Raw genomic sequence first — 24,552 nt, 5'->3', positions numbered from 1 at the left:
TAATTAATACAAATTAAAGAAAAATTTCACAGTGAACGTTAATTTATGATAGCGTGCTGGAATGCAAATGAACAATGATTAATTATTATGTTATTATGAATATATGTGATTTGAATAATAGTTTTGAACTAAATTGATTTTCGATAATATTTTTGAAAATTCAACTGGGGAAAATTTTGAAGGTCTTACATTTTTGGAGGACTTTTACTTACTATTACATTTTTGGAGGATTTTAGAATACTTTTACACGTATTCTATATATTTAACAAAATAAAAATGCCTTTCATCTATTATAAATTTTTTGGAAATAGCTTAAATTATATTTAAAATAAATATGGAACCATAAAAGGAAAATGTTTACTATTTTGGCTTGACATTTTCTAATATACTATACATCTTTAGCATTTGATCCCCTCCCCTTCCATTTTGCAGAGGACATTTATATATTATAATAATAAATAATATTTTTATGTGAAGCAAACTAGAATTTTAGATGGATAAACAAATAGTTATGAATGAGCCATTATAAATATCATATTTATAGTTAGGCAATAAAAATTTAATTAAAATGATTCTGGGAACATTCCAGCACTTTTAATGTTCCATAGTTTACTATAAATTCCGTTCAATGTTCTTGTTATTAATCAAAGAAATCTATATATATTGAATGATTATACCTAATTAATTTATTCTCTTTCTTAATATTATGACCGTACAATAATATATCTCCAGATGTTGGAGGTATTACTCCCACCATTATTGCGATGGCCGTAGATTTACCTGCCCCATTATGACCGAGTAGAACTGATATTTGATTTTCATAAAAACTCCCGTTCAAATTGTCCAAGGCCAATTTGTTATTGTAGATCTAGTTTAGAAATAAAAAATAAAAATGAATAATATTTATAAAATATTAAGACCCAATTAATAATTTAAATTGAGTGAGTAAGGGATCTAAAATAATATTTAGCCGATGAAAATCCACGCTTTTTCTACAGAATCATGTTATATTTGCAATATATTATATCTTTCATACTTTTCTGAAATCTTAATGATGTTTAAAATGAATCACTTTAAATTTAATATGGATCTATTTTTTTAAAATCTGTATAATGGGAATTGATAATGGCCACTATTTAGTATATTAATAGTCAACGTTCATATCTGCAACAGTTGCTATTCATTAATTTTATTTTTCAATTACAAATTTTCGAGTTGAAATAATTTAAAATATGCCTTTCATAGTTCACATATTGTAGGGGAGACTGGAGGTAGGTAAACCCCGGGGTTTGGAACCACTTAATTTCGTTTTAAAATTAAAAAGACTAGAATGTTAAAATATTATAGTTTTTATATGCATCTATAGACAAAAAATCTTTTGAAATAATTTACAAAAATTCTTTTAAGAAATAAAATTTTGAGATAAAATTCAAAAGATTATTACATGACAGAATTTTAATTTTTATTAAGTTATAAAATCATTTATATTATAAATTAAATTTTATAGCAAAGATTTAACCCTCATTAATAATTTAGAAAATTTTATGTGTATTATGTCTAGATATTATTTCAATCATGATTAGTAAATTTAGAACTAGCGGGACTTGCTAAACCATACATATCAATCCATTTGAATGATTTTTTTTAGTAATTATTACATTATTCGATATGGAGAAAATACAAATCCAACAAAATTAATAAGGGTCAATCATTTAATATTAATAATTATTTAGAAGTATATTAAAATTTGATAAATTAATATTATGATGTAATTAGGCTATTAAGGCATATGAAAATTTTAAATCCAAAAGGATCAGTAGCTAACTTACAGGTAAATTTATCTACATTATCTGCCTTATTTTTAAGATCTAAATCACAATAATTATATGTAATTTTTTAAACATATATCGATTTTTAGCAATATCTAATAATAAAAATTATGTAAATATTTTTATTAAATGTAATTTGTATTGTTCTTATATTATAGATTGATCAAAATTATGATGAATTGTAGTATTTTTATATCAATTTTATGTAATTTTCAAACAATAAAATCAAATTATAGCAATATTTAATAATAGAGATTATGTAAATAATACTTTTAAATGTAATTTGTAAATTATATGCTCGTATATTTTAGATTGATTAAATTATGCTGAAGTATAGTATTATATTAATTTTATGTAATTTTAAATATAAAAATCAAATTTTACCAATATTTAATAATAGATTATGTAGATAAAAATCTAAATGGTAATTGTAAAGAGATTAAAATATTGTTTTAAATTTTATGTTATTATATTTTAAAGTTATAATTAAATCATCTAATATTTTATTTGACATTTTTATTTTAGGTATTCCTAGGATCAAATTTTATGAGATATTACACAAGATATCAAGGAAGTGTCACCCTTAATAGTGTAGGACAAAATAATAAATAGAATATTCACAGAGGGAGAAGAGGGAAATATACTAAATATCTGATCCAACCTAGCCAAATTTTTATGGCCTTTCAATTAAAAAGGTATAAATTTATTCTTCATTATTTTATACATTGTTTTTTAGGAAAAAGTATATGCTTACCACATGGCAGTAAATATGAGAAAAATTTCCTAAATCTTGAAAGGACAATTCAATGGCTGGCCATGACAGTTACTTAAGATTTATGTTATGGAATCCTGCTCTCTTCTTACGGTCCTCTGAGGCTACTAGTATGGCTAGGACAACTGAATTTAATGAAGAAAATGTTATATACTTTTTTATTTTATATAAAGGTTATTAAATGATTATGTTATGTTAAGTAAATGTTTTACATTATATTAGATGAACATAAGTTAGAATGTATGGCAATTTACGACATGGACGAAACTGGATTTACCAGGGTTCACATCCGAGATAATTGCACAAAAGGGTCAAAAATAAGTATGATCCATGATTTCCATGGTAGGGGTACCTTAATTACATTATCTCCTGCTGTAAATGCATTTGGCCAAACAATTTCTCCAATGTTTATTTTTCCTAGAAAAAAATATTATGACTATTTTGTTAAAATGGTCCATCTTGCTTTATAGGTGTATCAAATGGTTCAGGATGGATGCAAGAAGAGGATTTTATTATTTTTTGAAACATTTTTTTAAACACACTCGGTGTACTCTAGTGTTGCATTTTATTGATGGTTTAGAAAGACGAATTTTATTTTTTTTCAAGAGTTTTCCATATATATTCAAGAAAGAAGATTGAATTTCCTCAGTTTATGGGGATTCTATATGTGAACTTCCTAAAAAGCCAATATTAGAATAAAGCTCAATTTTTTAGGTATTAAAAGATATTTTAAATATTAATAGAACCTTAGATATAAGTAATGAAGCTCCATCATCCTATTATGTTCATTTAGATGATATTCCTGGTCCATTCAGCAATTTATTATTATCCTCGTTTTATCCCAAAAATGAAGGGTCTAAATATTTACATCCTCTCCCTATAAAAAGAAATTCATCGAGAAAGAAAAAAAATTGTTAGAAAAAGGAAATATTTCCAAGAAAAAAATAGGAAAAAAAATTATTCACAAAGATATTTGTATTTGTTGTAAGCTGGAATAAATAAAACATCATAACGGCGAAGAGTGGTACAAATGCAGAATGTGCCAAGGATGGGCACATGCTACATGTTCAAACTTCGATAAATTTATAGGTCTAAAATGTATAAACTAACCAAAGTTAAATTTCAATTTTTATATAATTAGCTTCAATTTATAAGTATTATGATATTTTAACAATAAAACCATAAAATTATTCTATAAGTATAATTATTAATAAATTAAAATGCATTTCAATTCATTATGGTGTAAAAAAACAATTTTAGAAAGCCCATTGAAATAATTTACCTAACCCCGCTATTGGGGCTTGTTGGACAAAATATCCACTTTTACAAAAAAATAAAAATTTCAAAAAAAAATGATTATATTCCTAAAATTTTTTATAAGACACTTTATAGAGTATAGTTTTATATATCTAATTATATATATTTTTTTAATATTATCTAAAAAAAACTATGAGCTATAGCCAATTTTGTAAAAATCGGTTCGACTAACCCCAGTCTCCCTACTATAGGTTGCGTTCGGAACCTGTTTCAAAAAATCAAATGTTTTTAAACTTATGGAAACTAATAATAAATATATTTTGACTTTTTTTTTTATAAAATAAGGCATATTTCTGTTGTTTACTTATATTTTTGCTACAAAATAACTAACTAGTTACATTTGAAAAATGCTAATTAGTAATTGTAACTAGTTATATTTTTTAACTGCCAAAAGTAAAGTTACTTTTTAAAATATTTTTTCCATATATCTTAATAAATATACTCAAATAATTAATTTTATTTTAAAATTTTTATAATAATTTTATTTTAAATAAAATTTATCAATTTAAAATTTTGAATAAATGTCTGATTCTATATGTGCGACTTTTTTATATTTAATATTGATCATTATCAGAGCAATATCAGACAGATGTAATTCTGACTAACTCGTCAACTCGTCATTGATGAAAATGACATTCAAATGATTCAGAATGGCGAAATAAAATCGTACCACCCCTTTCTAAAAGTATTAACAAACAACTGACTAACATGTAGAAATACCTTGGCCAAGTTAAGAAATTTGGAATTTATTATATAAATAATTGCTCCAATTGGTGTATATTCCATTTATCTAAAAATTTTGTTTATCCGGCCGCCAGATCCAATATTTAAAAATTACCCATTGTTTTAAAGATATTCTTTAATCTGCCCGCTCACCCACCCAATATTTAGAATCTTTTAGTCCGCCCGTCTCTCTAGTTGAGCTGCACAATCAAAATATTTATATTCGCATCAGTCAAATTACATCTATATAGAGTAAAATCAATGTTGAAAAACATCTCTTTACATTAAGACAATTTATATTCGTGGAGATCATTCTAATTTTGCAAATAGTCTAAGATATTATTAATTAACTAACATATTTTTAACTTTCTCTGATCGGTCCAATAGATTTTGGTTATGCCATCTTTTTAAAGAAAACTTTCTAATAAATCATCTTCAAACGAAGTCCATTAATGTATTTTCAAGAATCTTCCACTATTCTTATAACTTTTCATTTCGAATTATTATTTATAATACTGTATGTAAATAATTCATATATTGGATTTGATTTATTACTAGGCATCGTTTATAAAATTTATATATGAAAAGGAAATAAAATTGTAACAATAATCTTAAAAACAATTTGCTTATAAATTAGAATTTTAACAATATACTAATAATAACTTTTACATTATTTTATAAGCATAAAAACTTGAGGTTTGAACAGGTTCACAGACATTTTTAATTGGTCGGTTCAGGTTCGGATACAAAATTATTTAATAGGTTTGGTTCAGGTCGACAAAAAATACTGGTCAATACCGATTTAAAGGTTTGGTTGAATTCCTGTTTAAAAATACATAATATAATGAGTCAATTGTATATATTTAACTATAAATCAAGAAAGAAACATAAACTTTGACGAGGTTTCTCATCTCTATGCCTTTAATCAGATTGAGGGATTCGGGTTCAAAGTGGGGATCGTTGGGTATATCAATAATCGTTTTATCCTTATAATCTTCTCCTGATTGATCGTCGTCATTTCTCATATAAAAATGGTCCCTTAACTTGTAAAAGGTGTTGAATAAAGAAATAATAGGATAGTACCAGGGCTTAGGGACTCCATAAGCACCTGGCTTGACCGATTCTATATATATAGCCAGAGTGTAGTAAATCACTGAATCGACTATGAGCATAAGCATGCAATAACCAATGCTAAATTGGCTGTGATTTTCATGTGAATCTAGGTGCAGGTTTTCCCATTGGATACCTTCGTATGCCATTTCCCATCTGGCAATTTGGAGAATGCTGGCTGACATGGCTACATTTGAAAGAAGGCACTTGATAAATAAAGACAAATTTGTTTAGCATAATAATTGCAAAAAAAAATATAATTTCTCCTTATACTCTTAAGCTACTTTAAAAACTAATAGCGATGTGAAATAGACAACTCTATTTTAATCTATTTAAAAAAAACTCATTAAAGTGCAATTTATGTTAATATCGCAGCAGTATATTTTTATAAATATTTAGCAGTTACGAAATGTACTTCCATTTTAATAATAAAGCTTCTAACTATATATTATGTTTCTCTTTTAATATAATGATTTAATATACTTTTTATATTATACGTTACCCTAATCTTAATACTTCATTGTACAGGTGGAAAAAACAAGAAACTATGTAGGGTTCATGCCAACCCGAAATAGATAATACTATATTTCGGAATCAAATTAATAATAATATGAAATAAGCTCTTATTTAGAAATTTTAACTGTTATTTTGAGATTTTAGAGTAATTTCTAAATTTTTTAATGTTTTTGCTAAGAGTGTCATAATTAACTAATACTAGTATATAATGCCACTCCAACGAAGACTAAAAAATAGATAAAATATAATTTTTGAACAATAAATATAATGTATAAAAGAATGAAGAATATCAAAAAATCATCATCTTTTCTGTACAATAATATATTTTAAATTATTGCACTAATATATAAATTTTTATCACTTTTTTAAGGCAAAATTCCTAGCGCCCCTGACCAGATTTTTAAAAAATGTTTTAATTAAAAGTTTTTTATCTAAATAAAATATAGAATCATTTTTCATATTATATTTTTGGTTATAAAGGAAAATAAGTTAATCAAAATTTAAAAAGGGATATAGAAATTTAGTTATATTTACTTAAATAAAATAAATAATTGAGCGAATAAAAATTAATCATTCATAATCATTTCTTTTTTTTTCAAGTACCACTTTTATTATATTATGATAATTTAAAAAATATAAATATAAATAATGGTAATTATATAAAAAGAAGAGTGAGTTGAGTACAACTATAAGTTCCCAAACAAGAATAATAAATTTTATTTTAAAATAATAGTTTACATTTTTTATTGTTAATTCTTGACGTAAACCAATGTCATATAATAAAAAATATATTATCTTGTTTTCACAAATCATTATGAGATTAATTTTTTAGCGATTACTCCAAATTAATTGTGATTTTTATCATGTTAAACCACGTGCAAATTAATATTTACCACATCATTAGAAATACTTGCCATATCATAATCGACCACTTTAAGAAAGTGTAAATTTTAATCATTATTTAAAATTTTATTTTTTTAAATATTGCAATTTTTTGGTTATCAAAAAATTTTCTAGGTTAAAATTAGAGCAACTGATGTGAACTAACATTAATGGGATAGCTATTAACAAAAATGTAGACCTTATTGCCCGGCTTAAACTAAACTGACCCCTGAATATTTTCTGTCCGAGCCTATAATTTTTAGCCTGACATGAATAATATTTTGCTTCTAATTTTTTTTATCCTAGCTCGGTCCGTAATTTATTTTTGTAAAGAAAAATCTGGCATTATTCTAGGCCTGAAAAATATTGTTGAAATTGTCATGTCCGAAAATATATTTTATTTTGTTCTACCCAAGTGGGCTTTGATGACAGGGACGGGTTGGCCATAAGGGTAGGTATTACCTATTGGGTCTGGACAAAATAAGATAATTTGAGGGGCCGATAAAAATACATATAATTTCTGGACGATTGAAGAAAATATATTCAAAATCCATGATTATCAAAATATTTATTATATTTTATATACTATACAGACCAAAATAATTTAATCGAAAACTTCTCATAACATAGGAATTGCATTTGTAAATTTTAATTTTGTTTCGGACCAAGCCATAATGCCCTACCTTATATATATAATGCAAATATAACCAAAAGACTTTTCGCATTAAATAAATAACTAATTCATCCGGGAAAAAATTATGATTTAGTTCTTGATTGTTTTGATAAAACATTGCATCCAATTCAAAAATATATCATTTAAGGTGGCCGCAAATATGCGCAGTGAATTTAAAGGATTACAAGCTCATATTAATCAAGAAGTTCCTATTAGTGTGTGTGTATATAGTTAAATCCTTATATGTCTATGATTCCTGTGTAATTTTTAAGCTAAGAATTTATTTGGACTTCTTAAAAGACTTGCATCATTTTTTGGAGAATCTTATTTTCTAGTTGGTCTGGACCAGGTTTGGGTTAAAAAAAATTTTTTTAAATGGGCTTGGGACTATAATTATTAAATTTAGCTTATTTAAAACAGTTGCTAACTTAAAGAAACTTAAAGAAATATTGCCATTTTTTTCTTCTAATTTTTTATATTAGATATGGGCCTGGCCAAGCTTGGACTTAAAAAAATATTTACGGCTGGTCTGGGCTCGGTTTGGTCAAAAAATTAAAGCCCATGAAGGTCTCTAATTTTTACAATTACCAAATTAACAATCTCTAATTTGAATTTCAATTTGCAATATTTTATATGTAAAATATGATATGTATATGAATTTTATGTTTAATATAATAAGTATGATTAAATAAAATGTAATTATCTTAAGATAAAATTAGGGGTGTACCGATACCACTTTTTAGAGGCCGATCCGATCCGATATTCCCGATATTAAATTGATATCGGCCGATTACCAATCCAATATTATATCTAATTTTGTATTCTGTAAAGAACCATAACTTATATCATTTAAATATATTATAACGATCAGTTATAGTTTATATTCAATTGCAATTCTAAAAGTATATAAAATATTTTTATTGCTAAATTACTTTTATATAATAAGTAATAACATTAATCTATATACATAATAAGTAGTGATGTTAAGGTGATTTTGGCTAAAAAATAACTGTAACTAGTTATATTTTTAAAATTGTAACTAGTAACTGTAAATAGTTATAATTTTTGAAATGTAACTGCCTAAAGTAACTAGTTACTTTTAACGATATATTCAAATAATTAATTTTATTTTTAATATTTGTGATAAATTAATTTTAAATTAAATTTATTAATTTAATATTTTGTGAAAATGTCTGATTGTTATAATTTCCCGTTCAAATTGATTTTCTTTTCTTAAATTGTTACATTGCTGCTGGGCTTCATAATTTTGTAAGGAAATTCAAGTAATTTAATAAATTTTAATATTATATTTATTTACAAATGTAGCACAATATATTTTTTTCCGTCAAGTAACGAGCATTGGAACTTCATATCATACGTAATAAAAAAAAATTTTTAGTATAAGGAAAAACAAAGACAGATTATTTTAGAATTTAATATTAAATTATTAATCATTACTTACAAGAACCATGTCTAACAAAAGCATAAGAACATGACTCAAATTTAAAAAAATGATTGCTTTCTGAAATTTATTTTTTGGTCTAGCCTGAATTTTATTTATATTCAAATTATATATAAAATAGACACATTTTAGAACTGTATGTTTCACTCTAATTGATTATTCTATTCCTAATTTAGATAGTGCTATTTATATTTATCTCCTAGATGGAAGAAACAGAATACAATATGGATATGGATTCTGAGTCAGATGAAGAAATTATACTTTCTCCTACAATAATTGCAAAAAAAAATGACCTTCCTTGGCCAAGTTTTGAAAAATATTTTGAATACCACAAGGCTGGTAATAATACTAATATTATTGTCAAATGCCTCTTATGCCTACCATATAAAAAGTATATTGCAGCATCTAAGTCATCCACAGCTAATTTATGGAAACATATCTCTGTAAGTTTATATAAATTGTATTAATATTATATAGAATAATTAAATGAATTAACTTTATAACAATAATTAATATTAATTAAATATTTATATATATAAAACATATATCTATAGAGAAAGCATCCTAACCAATCCATAAATATAAAACAAACCATAGATAATAAAAAAAACAAAACTAAACTTGACTTTGGTGGAAAATCAAATTTTAAAGGTATCAGCAAAGATAAATTTGATTCACAAATTATTAAATATATAATAAATGGAAATCACCCATATACAACCTGTGATGATGAAGATTTTGTTGAGCTGATAAACACCCTGCAACCTAATATGAAGATTATATGCAGACAAACCTTAACCTCAAGAATATCAAAATATTTTGTTCAAATGAAAGATATTCTAATAGAAAAATTGTTAGAGCCTAATTATGTTTGTACAACAGCTGACTGCTGGACAGCATTTAATCGGTAAATATTATTTTTTACTAAAGTGCACAATACATTTGGTTATCTTTTGTTATATTAATAATAGCTCCTATATTGGTATAACAGTGCATTGGATTGATGTGGAGAAATTGGAAAGGCGTTCAGCTATTCTAGCCTGCCAAAGACTACAAGGTAGGCATACATATGATGTGATCAGCAAAGCCTTAACTGCTGTTTTTAAGGAGTTCCATATCCAAAATAAAAATATCTGCACAATAACGGATAATGCTAGCAACTTTTCAAAGGCGTTTAGGTATGCCTAACTAATTTACTTTATAACTTATTTCTATTAGAGTATTTAGCTGCCCATCTATTATAATGGAGGAAGATTCTGTTTCTGATATTGAATATATCTCAATAGAAGATATAATGTCTTCTTCTGGGCTCTCCAGTTATGATATTAATGACTTCGACTACCTTCCCAAGCATCGAAGATGTTCTTGCCATACATTAAACTTAGTGGCAACACAAGATGCCAACAAGTTACTTTTAAACAATGAGGGGTATAGGAAAGTTTATAACTTAGCTATATCTAAATGCCAACGTTTGTGGAACCTCCAAAATAAATCTGGGCCATCTGCCGAACTTATTTTAAAAAAATTACATTCTCAACTCCCATATCCCGTTATAACAAGGTGGGGTTCCTTTTATAAATCCCTGGCCAAAATATTATCGTTCTTAAATCAAGTGCCTGTGGAATTTGATTCATTATGTGATGAATTAAAATTGTGTAGATTCACATCAGATGATCGTGATTTTATAAAAGAATATTGTAGTGTAAATTTAAATTAAAGTCTTATAAAAATTTACAATTTAAAAATTAGATTATGCGACCAGTGTCCAAAGCCATTGATATTCTTGAAGGTGAAAAGTACATGTATCTGGGTTATTATACCCCAACAATAACACAAATAATTATATGTATGGCAGATGTGCAGGTATTAAAATATTGTCAACCTCTAAAGGATACTATATTAGCTAGTATTGAAAAAAGGTAACTTAAATCAAATAATTATTTATAAATTAATAATATCATGTTATAGGTTTAATAATCTTTATGATAATGACAACATCATTGCTTCAATTCTTTACCCTTTATTTAAAACTGACTGGCCTTGGATTAGGCAAGAAAGGAATAAAGCAAAAAAGGAGGAAATTTTAAATTTAATAAATACCTTAATACCTCAGAGTGAATCCCAGACGAATGAATCATGCTCAAAACCAACATCACTTGATGTAGTTGGATTTTTTGACCTAAAGCGCCAAAATATTCTGGATAATGAACTTATAGAAAACTTTATCAAATCTAATAACAACACGTTTTCTTTATATAACGATTTTCCAAAGTTAAAATTACTCTTTATTAAATATAATGTTGTTCTAACATCAAGTGCTCCCGTAGAGCGCTTGTTCAGTCTAGGTAAGCTCATATTTGGAGATAAACGAGCACGTCTTCTAGATAATAACTTTGAAATTAATTTGTTGTTAAAAGCAAATAAACATTTATTAGATTCTAATTTTTATGAAAAATAAATGTTTTTTTTTCAATGCAAATATATATTTTTGTATTCGATGTAAATATTCAATTTTGCGATATTTTTTATATAAATAAATTGTATATTATTTAATAACTGATTATACTTTGTTTTTTTTATATTAAATAAATGTCAATAAATAAATAATGCGCATATGAATGATGTATAAAGTAAGTAACTAGTTACTTTTGAAAATAACTGTAACTAATAACTAGTTACTTTTGTAAAAATGTAACTAGTAACTGTAACTAGTTATGTTTTTGCCAATGTAACTAGTAACTGTAACTAGTTATGTTTCAAAAGTAACTTTTAACATCACTAATAATAAGTAATAAACAAATATATATGAAATTTGAAATAAATATTTCAAATAATATTTAACAATAATATATCGAAGATTTCTTTTCCAATTTATCATAGGTCAACTGCGGCGATAAAAACTGTCAATATCACCACTTCACTAAAAACAGATTCTGAAGAGATTATCGCACACTTTTATAAACAGAATGCGCAAAAAAATAACAATATGGCAGAATGTTTAATAATTAATTATTATTATTAAAAAAATAAACAAAAATGGATTTCGATTTTATTTATAAAAATAAATGATTTAGATATAACTTTCTTAAAAAAATTTATAACATTTTATTTTTATTAAAAACGCCATTTTTTATCGGATCGGAAAATTTTATAATATTTGCCAATAACCGATATTTTAAAATGGTTGATATATAGGCCCGATCCGATAAAAAATATCGGTACATCTAGATAAAATATTATATACAAAGTTTTTTAATTTATTAAAATCATTGCAATAATTATCGTAACATGTCAAGTTTTCTCAAAAAAGATATTTAAAATATTTAAAAAGAATAGGCCGGCGACCCAGCCGAAGGCCAAGCCAAAGCGGGCTAAAAATCTGCAAATAGAAGTAGGGAGCGAAGCCCCCATAAAGATGAGGCCTCTGAGATTTGTCCATGAGGCCGAAACATCCCCAATCCGCCCCTGCTTACAAATCTCTGATAACTTTCCTTATACTCTAATATTGAGAATTTTTTACCTCTTAATATCCTGAAGCCTTATTAAACCATTTGTTAGTGATAAAATATTTTTTATTGTTTAATAATCATTTGGGGCTTATATTTTGTGATTTAATAGTTATAATATAAGGTAAAACATTATTGCCATTGAGCAGGATTGATAAATGAATTACCAATTCACTCTTAATTCAAATAAAATATTAAAATGTCAAAACATAAAAAATATATAAGAACACAAATTATTGATCCTTGATAAAAATATATTTATTATTATCTTTAGAGAATAATTACTAATACACTTTGTTTTCTTAGTTTTTAGGGAAAAGGGTAGGGTTAAAATTGGAGACGCCCCGATAATTTTAATAAAATACAATTATGATAATTAACCTTCATTAATAAAAAAAAATTTTTTAAATCTACATGAGTTATGAAATTATTGTCAAAAATTTTTTTAACAATGATTTTTTTGGGCGGTATTTTTATTATTATTAAAAAATTATTATTTTGGACAGTATTTATAAATTTTTGTACAGTAAATTAATCAAAATGGGCAGTATTTTATCTTAATAAAAAAACATTTGAAAATTAAATAGACTATAAGGTTTAAATTTTAATACATCTTTTATTAGTATGTTTCTTTTTTAAGGTAAAAAATCTTTAGAAATAATCATTATTTAAATAAAATTTTGATATAAAAATTTAATTATGACAGAATTGTTAAGTTATATAATCATTTATATGTAAATTAGATTTTATAACAAAGATTTAACCTAATAATTTGTTAAAGTTTTATGAGTATTTATTTCATCTAGATTATATTTCAATTAGAGATCTGCAAAGTTAGGCCCGGCCCGTACCTGGCCTGACGGGCTGGGCCAGACTCGGGCCTAATTCTATTAAAAATAATCGGGTTCGGGCGGGTCGGGCCTAATATTTTTAAAAAATGTTCGGGCGGGCCGGGCCTAATATTTTTAAAAAATAATTTTTTTTAAATATATCGAAATTTATCAATTTTATATTGAATTTTTTATGTAAAATAAAAAATTTTGATTTTATTTATTGAAACTAAACGCCATATAACATATGTCTTTTATTTTGAGTAATTATAAAAAATTAATTTCTATATTTAAATAAATTCGGGCCGGTAAATTATTTTAAAAAAAAATTCGGGTCCGGGCCAGGCCGGCAAACTTATTTAAAAAAATTTCGGTTTCAGGCTTGGAAAATTAGGCCCGATGCAGATCACTAATTTCAATCATGATTTGTCAATTTAGAGCTAGCGGGGCCTGCTAAACCATACAGCGTCAATTATGGCAGTCAATAATGAAAAATTTAAAATCTTGGAAAAACAATTTCATCTCTGTTTATGATTGGTATTTAGAATTTATGTTATGATATCATAATATCACCTTAAGATCCTTATTTTTATATATCCAAAATGTTAATTAAGTTAATCAAAATTAAGTTTTAATAAAATAATAAAAATATTTTATACGTATTTATTATTAATAAAAAAAAATTTTCTAATCATTATAGCATAAAAAACTAATAGTTTAGGAAGCACCTTGTATCGTTACCTAACCCGCTATTGGGGTTTGTTGGGCAAAATTTCACCTTATGCAAAAAGATAAAATTTGAAAAATATGATTATATTTTTATAAATGTTAATAAGGCACCTTTATAGAGTATATAGTTATAGGTATCGATTCATATATTATTCTTAATAATATTTTAAAAAAACTTAGGAGTTATATCTTTTTTTCAAAAATTGGTTCTACTGCCAGTCTCTACTACTGGCCTTAAATAATTCATATTACTTCTAATTTATGATAAAAAAACTCCAGAATAATTTTTATCAACTTTTTTATATTTCTTTTTTACTTACTATTTGCATTATGTAAGATTTCAAAAACTAAAAATTAATCAATAAAAATCGAGAATTTTTCTTTTTTTACTACATTATTTTTAGATAAATTGTTCGATAAAATTTAGTCATGATATAAATTGGGTGAAAGTTTAAAGCCTGATTTGGGCTAGTGGATTTATTGATGCATATGGGATGACGAGGCGATGATTAATATTACGTTTAAAAAAATTAATTTCACTTAAATAAAAATATACAATGATATTAAATTAGGTATAACGTATAAGTGGCAATTTTTAATATTTTACAATCTCTTATATGGTTTTATAAATATGATACTAAAATGAATATTAATATGAAATTTCCCATCTAATTAATATTTTTAAAACTTATTATTTCATCTTATAACTGATATTCAACTCAAAAAAAAGTAATAATCGCAAAAAAATCTAACAAAAATATTTTTTAAGTCATGGGCGAAGCCTATATTTTATTAATAATGCTACGCCCCACCCAGCTGTATCCCACCTGTGCTATGAAGGCTAATATTGAAACGTGTAAAAAAGTTAAAATTGAAACTTGTAAAAAAAAGCCTGTTTTATCAAAATGACAACTTACATATAATAGTTTATTTGTTAAAGACAACAAACTTTCGAATTTGAAAAAATAACTGAACGGCAAATATGTCAGGAAATAGGCGATGGCTCCAACGGCGGCCGCTATTATAGCTCTGGAAAAAAAACTGCTTATAAGAAACGAAAAACAGATGATGGATATATTGAAGAGAGTTGTTAAGACCAGCAAAGCTAGCTTGTTGGAGTAAGTAAAAATCCCACCATAAACCAGCAGTAAAACCATGATAATGGTAGATATCTCCATGATGAACAAACTGGAAACCATCCAGGCAAATCTATATATGCTGAACTTCATACCCATAATTCGAAAGTATTCCTTCAACCGAATTTCTTTTTCGTATACTAAATTTTTTATCAACATAGCTGCACTGTAGTTCCAGGAAATGCATATAATTAAAGGCAGCAGTCTTGTTACCGAACGCAGAAACCTTTACGAGATATAAAAATTATTATATAATTGCTAATATTAAATTAAAATTAACAGATATAAATAATTATATGAATATTAATAGTAAATAAACTTATAAAATAGTATTATTAAAGTTACTAAAACAACTATTCAGACACGTAGTCAGTAGAGAGGGGGAGAAGACACTTCTTAGTGAATGGCAAAATGGTCTGAAAAACCTTTCATTTAAAAGAAAACTCCTTATTGAATTCGATATTTTTTTGTATTAGAAATCTAGAATGTATCGATAAATAATTAAATCACACTAGTAATTTATAAAATTTCATTCAAAAAAAAACTTTTTCTAGTGTTTTCATAACCTCAATTTAGCTTTGATAAGCCTTGAGATTTTTCTAAAGAAGGTCAAAAATTTCTACCAACTATTAGCGAAATCTCTTAGGGAAAATTTTTTTAGCTAAAAATATTAATTTATCGGGTTAATGTGTTAAAATTGATTTTTTTTTAACTAGTGTTGTTAAACGGCTCGATTTGAGCCGAATTAGAAAAATGGCTAACTCAATATTTTTTCTAGAAAAATTTTACTCAAGCCTGAAGATTTTGCTCACAAATGGGGCAAAGGCTTTAACATCTATTAGCGAAATCGCGAGACGTGACTATATTTTCCCCGAAAGAAATATTCTGTTAACCGTTTTTAAAAATCGGCTGAAATCGAGCCTTTTAACAACATTATTTTTAACAACAATACCTATTTGGATAAATTTTAAATTAAGTAAATGAGAAATTTTCGATTCATCATACATTCCTTCCAAAACATGAATTTTTACCTAATATATTAAAATTATTATATTGTATCCATTAGCATTTTCAAAAATAATTGACATTTTCTGTTGAGAAGAATAAAAAGGTATATTTAGGAAATAAATTGAATGAGTTATTTTATACAGTCAGTCTCAGTGCAAAATCATCTAACATTTTAAAAATTCTGAAGGAGAGACAAAATCAAATTTAAATATTAATGATAAATTTTAATCTTATATAATACCTATAAATAAACATACCTATACCATTATCAAACATTCACTAAGCAATTATAAAAGTTATAGTATTGGAATTATATACATATTTTTGACAAATTTTTAAATAAGGATAAATTAGAAGTTATAAGTAATAATAAAATGAGCTTATAAAATATATGAAAACATTATTATATAAAATTATTAACTTTGACTTATGTTTCTTTCAAATTATTGTTTATAAAGATATTTTGTACACATTTTTTTTTGAGGGGGGAGGGGGGGGGGTGTAGGGATTTTACTAGCCTAAAATGATATTCACGAGATGAAGCAAATTTCCGAAGAGGGGATTTTTATTTGCCACCCATTGGCTAAATGAATAAACCCGAAAATATATACAAAAGTGTTATTTAATAGTGTTAATTTATTATAAATACTGATTTTTCACTAATATTTTATACTTTACTGATGTTATTTATTTTTATTTTATATAAAATAATCTTTGTTTGGAAAAGTAAAAAAAGATTTATTAAAAATATAAAGTTTAGTTAAAAAAAAATAATTGCTGAAAATTGAATAAAGTGTACAAAAGATCTTCTTTGAAGATTTTTGAGCATGATCTAGCTCAAAAATTTGAACAAGATCTTTGAAGATCGTAAAATTTGATCTTTTATTTTTAAAAAATTTTGAGCAGCGATCTTCAAATATCTTTTATTTAAAAAATTTTTAGACCAACGATTTTCAAAGATCTTCATATTTTAAATGTTATAGTAAATTATTATTTTTATGATATTATTTTTTGAAGTAAATGGGTTAGTAAGAATGTTAAATTAAAATAAAAATTCAATAAGATGTACCGACAATTTTCATAATCGTTATTTTTTTTAAAACTTTTTTTGACATATATGGGTAAAAATTTATATTAAAATTTCAATGAAGATGTAATGTAACACATAAAAACATGTTAAATTAAAATTTCAGTGAAGATCAGGAAAGTGACAATTGTCATAATCGTTATTTTTGAACTTTTTTGATTTTTTTTAAAAAATGGATAAAAATAGATATTGGTAACATATTAAATTAAAATTTCAGTGAAGCTGTACTACAGGAAAGTGACAATTGTCATAATCGTTATTATTGAACCTTTTTGAATTTTTTTAAGGCAAATGGGTAAAAATAGAAATTGTTAACATGTTAAATAAAAATTTCAGTGAAGACGTACTACAGGAAAGTGACAATTGTCATAATTGTTATTTTTTAACTTTTATGAATTTTTTTATGGCAAATGGGTAAAAATAGATATTGTTAACATGTTAAATTAAAATTTCAGTGAAGATGTACCTCAGGAAAGTGACATGTCTAATCGTTATTTTTGAACTTTTTTGATATTTTTTTATATATAACATAGAAAACTGACAATTGTCATATGTAATATTTTTAAACTTTTTTAAAATTTAAACAAGGATAAAATAAAGATATTTTGAAAATTATTTATTATTTCAAAATTATTGAAAATATATATTGTTAACCAGGTTTATTGTTAGAACGGTCCTACCCCATCCACTTTTAAAAAATTACCCTCCTCAATCTAATTTTTTTTAATAAAAAATATTGGCTCATCATGTTTCTTAAATCTTTGATGGCTTTAGATTATAAAATATTAAAAAATGGTGCCTTCTAATTTCTATAATTTGAGCGTTATTTAAGTAAAAGTCGTGCTTTTACAATTTACGACATTAAATAGCAAGCCTTTGCGAGCTATAAGGCATAGGTCAAATTTATATTACGAGTCCAGATTTTTTAAATATATTTATGGATTGTCAAATTCTTGGTTTTGACGAAATAATAAACCTGACCTAACTTATTCAATTGGTAGATCTAGTTTTTTTTATTTTACTCTATCAATTCGAGTCACGAAAAGGCTGTTTTAATTATGAATATTTATTGTAAACCTAGCAAATATTTCAATATTAACATCGAAATATTTCTCCTTTTAAAATTCAACCCATACTTTTTGAATTAAATTTTATTTAAAAAATGATGTCTTCTAACTTATAATTTGAGCGCTATTTAACATTAAGTAAAAGTCATACTTTTACTATACAATGACATAAAATATTAGCGCACTACCAATTTTTTATATAAAAATTTTTCATATTATTATTACATGTGTTAGTGAAGTGAGTGTGATGGGAGATTTCTTATAAATTTTAAGAGTAAGGCCATTAATTTTTTTAAGGGTAAATTCTCTCTATATTTCAATAGTTGCTGATATAATATGTTATCAAAAGTTTATAGCAAATAATAAATTTTTTTATATGGTAAAATTAATAAAGGTAAAAAAATATAAAAATATAATTTGCGAAAGGGTAAGGGATAAAAGAATGGAAACTAGGAAAGAGAAGGGAGAGAGAGAGCATAGACATAGGAGATTATTCAATGGAAGAGATGAAACTTAGGTAGTTAGAGCGAATGATGGCGGTAGCAAGTCTTTGTCGTAAAAAAGGGACTATGTAGGCTGATCGGTTTTTTCCCGAATCCGTTTGCCTAATTCTTTAAAAAAACTTAGAGCTTTGCTACCGAAGGTGGTAAGAGTAGAGCAGGCGATAGGTATGAATAAGAAAGAGGGGTCTATGGAACTATATTTGATAGTTTTACGAGTTTCTGCTAGAGCGAGGGCATCGACGTTGTGGTTGGATGGTGCATTTGGGTCAATGCATGTGAAGTTCCAGACTAGTAGCTGGCCCCTTGACCAAGGAATCAAGGACATTCTATCAGGTCGTTTTCCGTCGGATCTAAAAATGCCGGTCGGTTCAAGTCTTGATGGAATGCCTGCGGATTTGAGAGCGCGCAATATGATGTCATTGCAATTGGTGTGCCGTGGAAAACGGCCTCGGCAAAAGCGGCAATGTCTGCCCTTGCGATCGACGCTGGTTTCGCAATGTTTGCATTGGTACGGTAAAACAATTTCGCAATTGAGCCGTAATCCAATGGCAAATCTTAGCTCGTCAGCGGTCAGCAACAAGTCGAGGTTGTTGGAGGGTATAGTTTCCAGAAACTCGTAACCCGATCCTTGGTTTAATTGGTGAAAGACTGTGAGATCGTCGTCATGAAGACTCGAATTTAGGTAAGCGACGGAGCCTTCATTTAGTGAAGTATCCCAGTCTCTCTGTAAACAGGAGGAGGGTCGAGGAGTGTTTGGGACAACGGAATTGTCCCAAATGGTCTGGGCTTCAGCTAATAATGGGTCAGGAAAGTGAGAAAGCTGGCTAATGTGTGAGTCAGATGAGAGGCGGGAGGCGATGAATCCACTGATGGAAAGAGTTAGAGGTGAGCGTAAGCCGATGCCCCCGAGCTTGCATGGAAGTGATGCTTGTAGCCATGAATTATGGTTGAAGCGAAGATTAAGGATCTCTTCGGCAAGAGATTTGACGGAAGTTTCAAATGATTTTAGTGAGTCGGGAAATTTAAAGATTGAGGTGGATCGAAGAGCGTAAAGAATTTTAGGAATGTAGTAAAAGTTTTTGAGGAGAAAAAAAGCTTGATGGCGAGAGAGAAATTTAGAGATGTTTTTGAAATGAAGTAAGCTAGATGATGCGTTAGTGAAGAAGTGATTAATGGATTGCAAGCCACCGACAGGTGAGCCGAGATGAGTGAGGGATGATAGCTCGGTTGTAAGGAAGTTATGGGTGAATGGGATGGAACAATGAAGTAGACAGATCTCGGTTTTTTGTTCGTTAAGTGAAAGTCCAATTGCGGTGGAATGTGTATTAATGATGGCGAGGGCCTTGGCGACCTCGTGAGGGGAGCCGCAGAATATTCCGTCGTCGATGTACCAAGTGTGGAGTGGAAGATTGCAGTTGGTAGAAATGTTTTTGACCATTTCGTTGATTCCAATGCAGAAAAGTATCGAGCCTAGAGGATCGCCTTGCTGGATCCCTTCAGATGATGAAAGTAAGTAGTTGTTGAATTGGAGATGAGATGGCTTGGAATAGCAGGAGTGGAAAAATTGGGAGAAGGTGGGAAATGAGTGGTATATTTGTGGAAGAAAGTGGGAACGGCGAATGGAGTTGAAGGCGTTAGAGAAATCAATTTTGACGAGGATTTCGTCACTAGGGTTGGTTTGGAGATGGATGCGAGTAGCGTGTGTGGCTATTTCGCAACCGCCCTGGATGCCAATACCGAGTTGATGGGGTGCTAAAATTAAGGCTGCGTTGTCCTTAATTTTGGAAGCTATAAGTTTAGCAACGAGACGACGGAATACGGTCCCGATTGCTATCGGCCGGATGTCCTTGTTCGGCTTTTCGAGTGCGATTAATTTAGCGCCGAACAGGAGTGGCCTGATGGATTCGGGAACAGGTTCATGTGCTATTTTGTTGCAGAATGTTGTTAGATTCTGTAAAATAGGGACCTGGCTGACTATGAGGGGGGATGTAAGGTCCTGGAGGAAGATGGGGCGAAGCCCAACCCGGGCGAGGAGTCGTGATGAAAGGATAGGATACTTTTGCGCACCTCGACGGGGGTAAAATAGTGGGAAATATGTTGGGCGGAGGAGTAGGTATGAGGTCACCTCCAGAAGGGTGCTTAAGTTTAAGTTTGTTGTAGCTCTCCTCATTACTGGTTGCAATTGAGTCGTCAGATGCTAGTAGGCGGAGAGCAGATTTGATGTTTAGATTGTTTATTTTATTAGAAATTATCTTAGCCTTTAATTGGAGGCTGGAAAGTTTTTTAGAATTATGAGGAGAAAAGGTGGATGTGAGGGTGAGGGGGTGTATGGTTGCGTCTTTAATTTGTTGGGTTAAAGATTTGTGAATCTCAGGATTGGGAGGTTGGAGAGTCGTGAAAGAAAATGAAAAGAGTTTGAGCCAATGATCTAGAGAGGAAAAGTTATTTAATAGTGAATGAAGACAGGTAGAGAGAGCTTTGGCTACTTGTATTCTAGAGCCTTTAGGAATTCTAGAAATAATGGGAGGTTTGTCAGATTTTAGAAAGTTAATGATGTCGACGTGAGTGGTAGGTGGGAGGGAAATGAATGTGTCTGATGTGGTTGGTATGTGGGCGTTATTGGATGAGACAGAAGTATAATTGTGAGTAGAAAAAATGGAGAGGGGATTTTGGAAGGGAGGGGAAGGACGCTTTCCAGACTCAGGACAAGCAATGCCTTTGGATTTGTGCTTGGTGAAAAGGCCGGATTGGTGATTTTTATGTTTTTGGAACACGTGGGGCAGCGTTCCATTGTGTGACTAAAGGAGAGGCTATGAATTGAGTGAAAGAACTTATCAGTGAGAGAAATGTCAAATTATTTTGTACAATGAAAGCAGATGTGATGGAGAGTAAGGAGAAATGATCTATAGAGAATAATGAGATTGTAAAAACAAGATTTTTCCATATGGAAGGAGATGGGCATAAGAATTTTAGGGAATAGTTGGTATGTGATGTTGATTATTTGCTTTGTGAAATATAATGGTTAGGGAAAATAAAGGTTAAAAGACTGAGGAATATATATTTTTAAAAAAAAGAAATTATAGTTGGGTGTATTTTTAGGTATGAGTAAAATTAAAGATGTATAAAGAGATTTGAGTTTTCAAGTGTAAAAGAAAAATGTTAAAAAAGAATTGAGTAAAATTAAAGATGTATAGGAAGATTTGAATTTTGGAGTGTTGAGAAAAAAAGAAAAATTTTTGACAAAGTTTTAAAAAGAGGAAAAAATAACAATAAAGAAGTGTTATAAAAAGAAAATAATAATTTATTGTTCACAAAGAAATATATGCAAGTAAGTAGAGAATTTGTAATGTGTAATATATATATAAGGAAAATGTGTAATTTAAATGTTGAATTTTTGGAAAGTTAATGTTGATGTGTTAATGATTAAATTTAAAAAGTAAGTTTAAGAGAAAAGAATAAAAAATAAAATATGTAATGTATAAATGTGCAGGAAACTTCTGTTGTATTTGTTCAAAAAGAAATATATGCAAGTAAGTAGAGAATTTGTAATGTGTAATATATAAATAAGGAAAATGTGTAATTTAAATGTTGAATTTTTGGAAAGTTAATGTTGTTGTGTTAATGATTAAATTTAAAAAGTAAGTTTAAGAGAAAAGAATAAAAAATAAAATATGTAATGTATAAATGTGCAGGAAACTTCTGTTGTATTTGTTCAAAAAGAAATATATGCAAATAAGTAGAGAATTTGTAATGTGTAATATATATATAAGGAAAATGTGTAATTTAAATGTTAAATTTTTGGAAAGTTTATGTTGATGTGTTAATAATTAAGTTTAAAAAGTAAGTTTTAAGAGAAAAAAATGAAAAATAAAATATAAATTTCTCTCTTTTTTATTCGTTATTCAGAGTCAGACAAAATATTAAATTAAAATATAAACTTTTTTTAAAATATATAATTCTTTTATAAACTTCTAACGTTTCAGTTTTTATTTTACTAAAATTAATATTTTTTCAATTGAAAAAAAAAAGAATTAGTTTAAAATAAAATATGGAAAACCATATTTAACACTTTTCCCACCCTAAATAGGCAACGGGGAGGGGAGAGGTGATCCCGGCTGCGACTTTATAAAAAATTCATAGAACTATAAATATGTTATTTAAGAGTTATGAAATGCCCTATGTTAAAAAAAATAAATAACTAAACTACCAAAATAAAATTAACTCTGAAACGTCCTATGCCAAAAAATAACTAAACTATCAATATACAAAACACTCCTCCCACCCTAAATAGGCAACGGGGAGGGGTGGGGTAAATTTTGATCTAAAAAAAGGCAGTATATATATATATATAATTAAGTGGTTGTGAATATTTGGGGGATTTTCTTTCCCTGATTTGTTTTCGTAGAAGATCGGCAGTCCTTGTTTAATGCTTATTTGATATAAGCGACTTTCAATGGTAGTTTTGTGATACCCTTTTTTTATCGGGGAGATTTCTTTATTTGTTCATATAGCGTAAGTGGATTCATACCTTATATGGCGTTTTTGGTTCTTATGAATTTCTCTGCCATTCCATTGCTTTGTGGCATGTAAGGCGATGTGTTAATATTATTAATGCGGTTGTTATTATGGAACTCTTGAAAACTTTAGCTGGTAAATTGAGCGCCGTTGTCGGAAACCAGGGTAGTAGGGAAATAGTATATTTAAATATATTGGTCAAGGTCTTAATGAAATTGATTGACGAGATTGATGGAAGGCTGGTGATGTCACTCCAATTGGAAAAGGAGCGATGATAATTAACCATGATTTATGAAATATGAGTGCCATTAGATCTTTGTAGATTTTTTCCGCGACTTTCCTTGCATTTGACCACGAGAAGTCTTTTATACGAGGGGTTTCTGCTTCTACATATTGCAGTGTCGACATAATTCGTAAACGGAATTTAAATCTTTATTGATGGAAGGTCACCATACATAAGCACCGGCTGATTCTTTCATCTGAATTATACTGGGTGACCTCGATGTAGTTTGGTGAGAACCTCCATTTGTAGTGCTTGGGTTATTATTATGCACATATTTCTTAATAAAATGGTATTACTATAGTGAGTTCGTGTGGTAATAAATTAATATTTGTATTTTATCCATTCTGTTGTTAAATATTATAGAATTTGGGATAGGATAGGATCGTTTTGTGTTGCTTGTACTAAGTTTTTGGTGTTAAACGGTAACTGGTGTATATGATTGATTATTAAATGTTTTAAATCTTTATCGTTTTACTTACGGATGTAGTTTCTAGTATAGGTAAGCGGGAGTGAGCACCAGCATTTTTATTTTTTGTTCCTTCAATGTATTGAATATTATATTGATAACTGGCTAGGATGATTCCCCATCTTTGTAAACGGGATG

At 27.7% G+C, this 24,552-nt stretch overlaps 1 protein-coding gene across 4 annotated transcripts in view; it reads right to left on the bottom strand.

Annotated features, from left to right (window-relative positions):
- Nucleotides 1–24,552, bottom strand: part of LOC135922528 (phospholipid-transporting ATPase ABCA1-like) — a 94,395-nt gene that overhangs the window by 46,210 nt on the left and 23,633 nt on the right. For all 4 annotated transcript variants that reach the window (XM_065456897.1, XM_065456896.1, XM_065456898.1 and 1 more), the window contains 3 exons: nt 15,267–15,711; nt 5,535–5,957; nt 678–868 (listed from right to left, as the gene is read on the bottom strand). In XM_065456897.1, the coding sequence (XP_065312969.1) occupies nt 678–868; nt 5,535–5,957; nt 15,267–15,711 (1,059 nt within the window). The remainder of the gene's footprint in view (nt 1–677; nt 869–5,534; nt 5,958–15,266; nt 15,712–24,552) is intronic.

The sequence above is a fragment of the Gordionus sp. m RMFG-2023 genome, chromosome 1, assembly GCF_954871325.1.
Source record: "Gordionus sp. m RMFG-2023 chromosome 1, tfGorSpeb1-WG-v2, whole genome shotgun sequence".
NCBI classification, from domain to species: domain Eukaryota; kingdom Metazoa; phylum Nematomorpha; class Gordioida; order Chordodea; family Parachordodidae; genus Gordionus; species Gordionus sp. m RMFG-2023.
The sequence above is the reverse complement of the archived record's forward strand: the minus strand, read 5'-3'. Positions and strand labels throughout refer to the sequence as shown.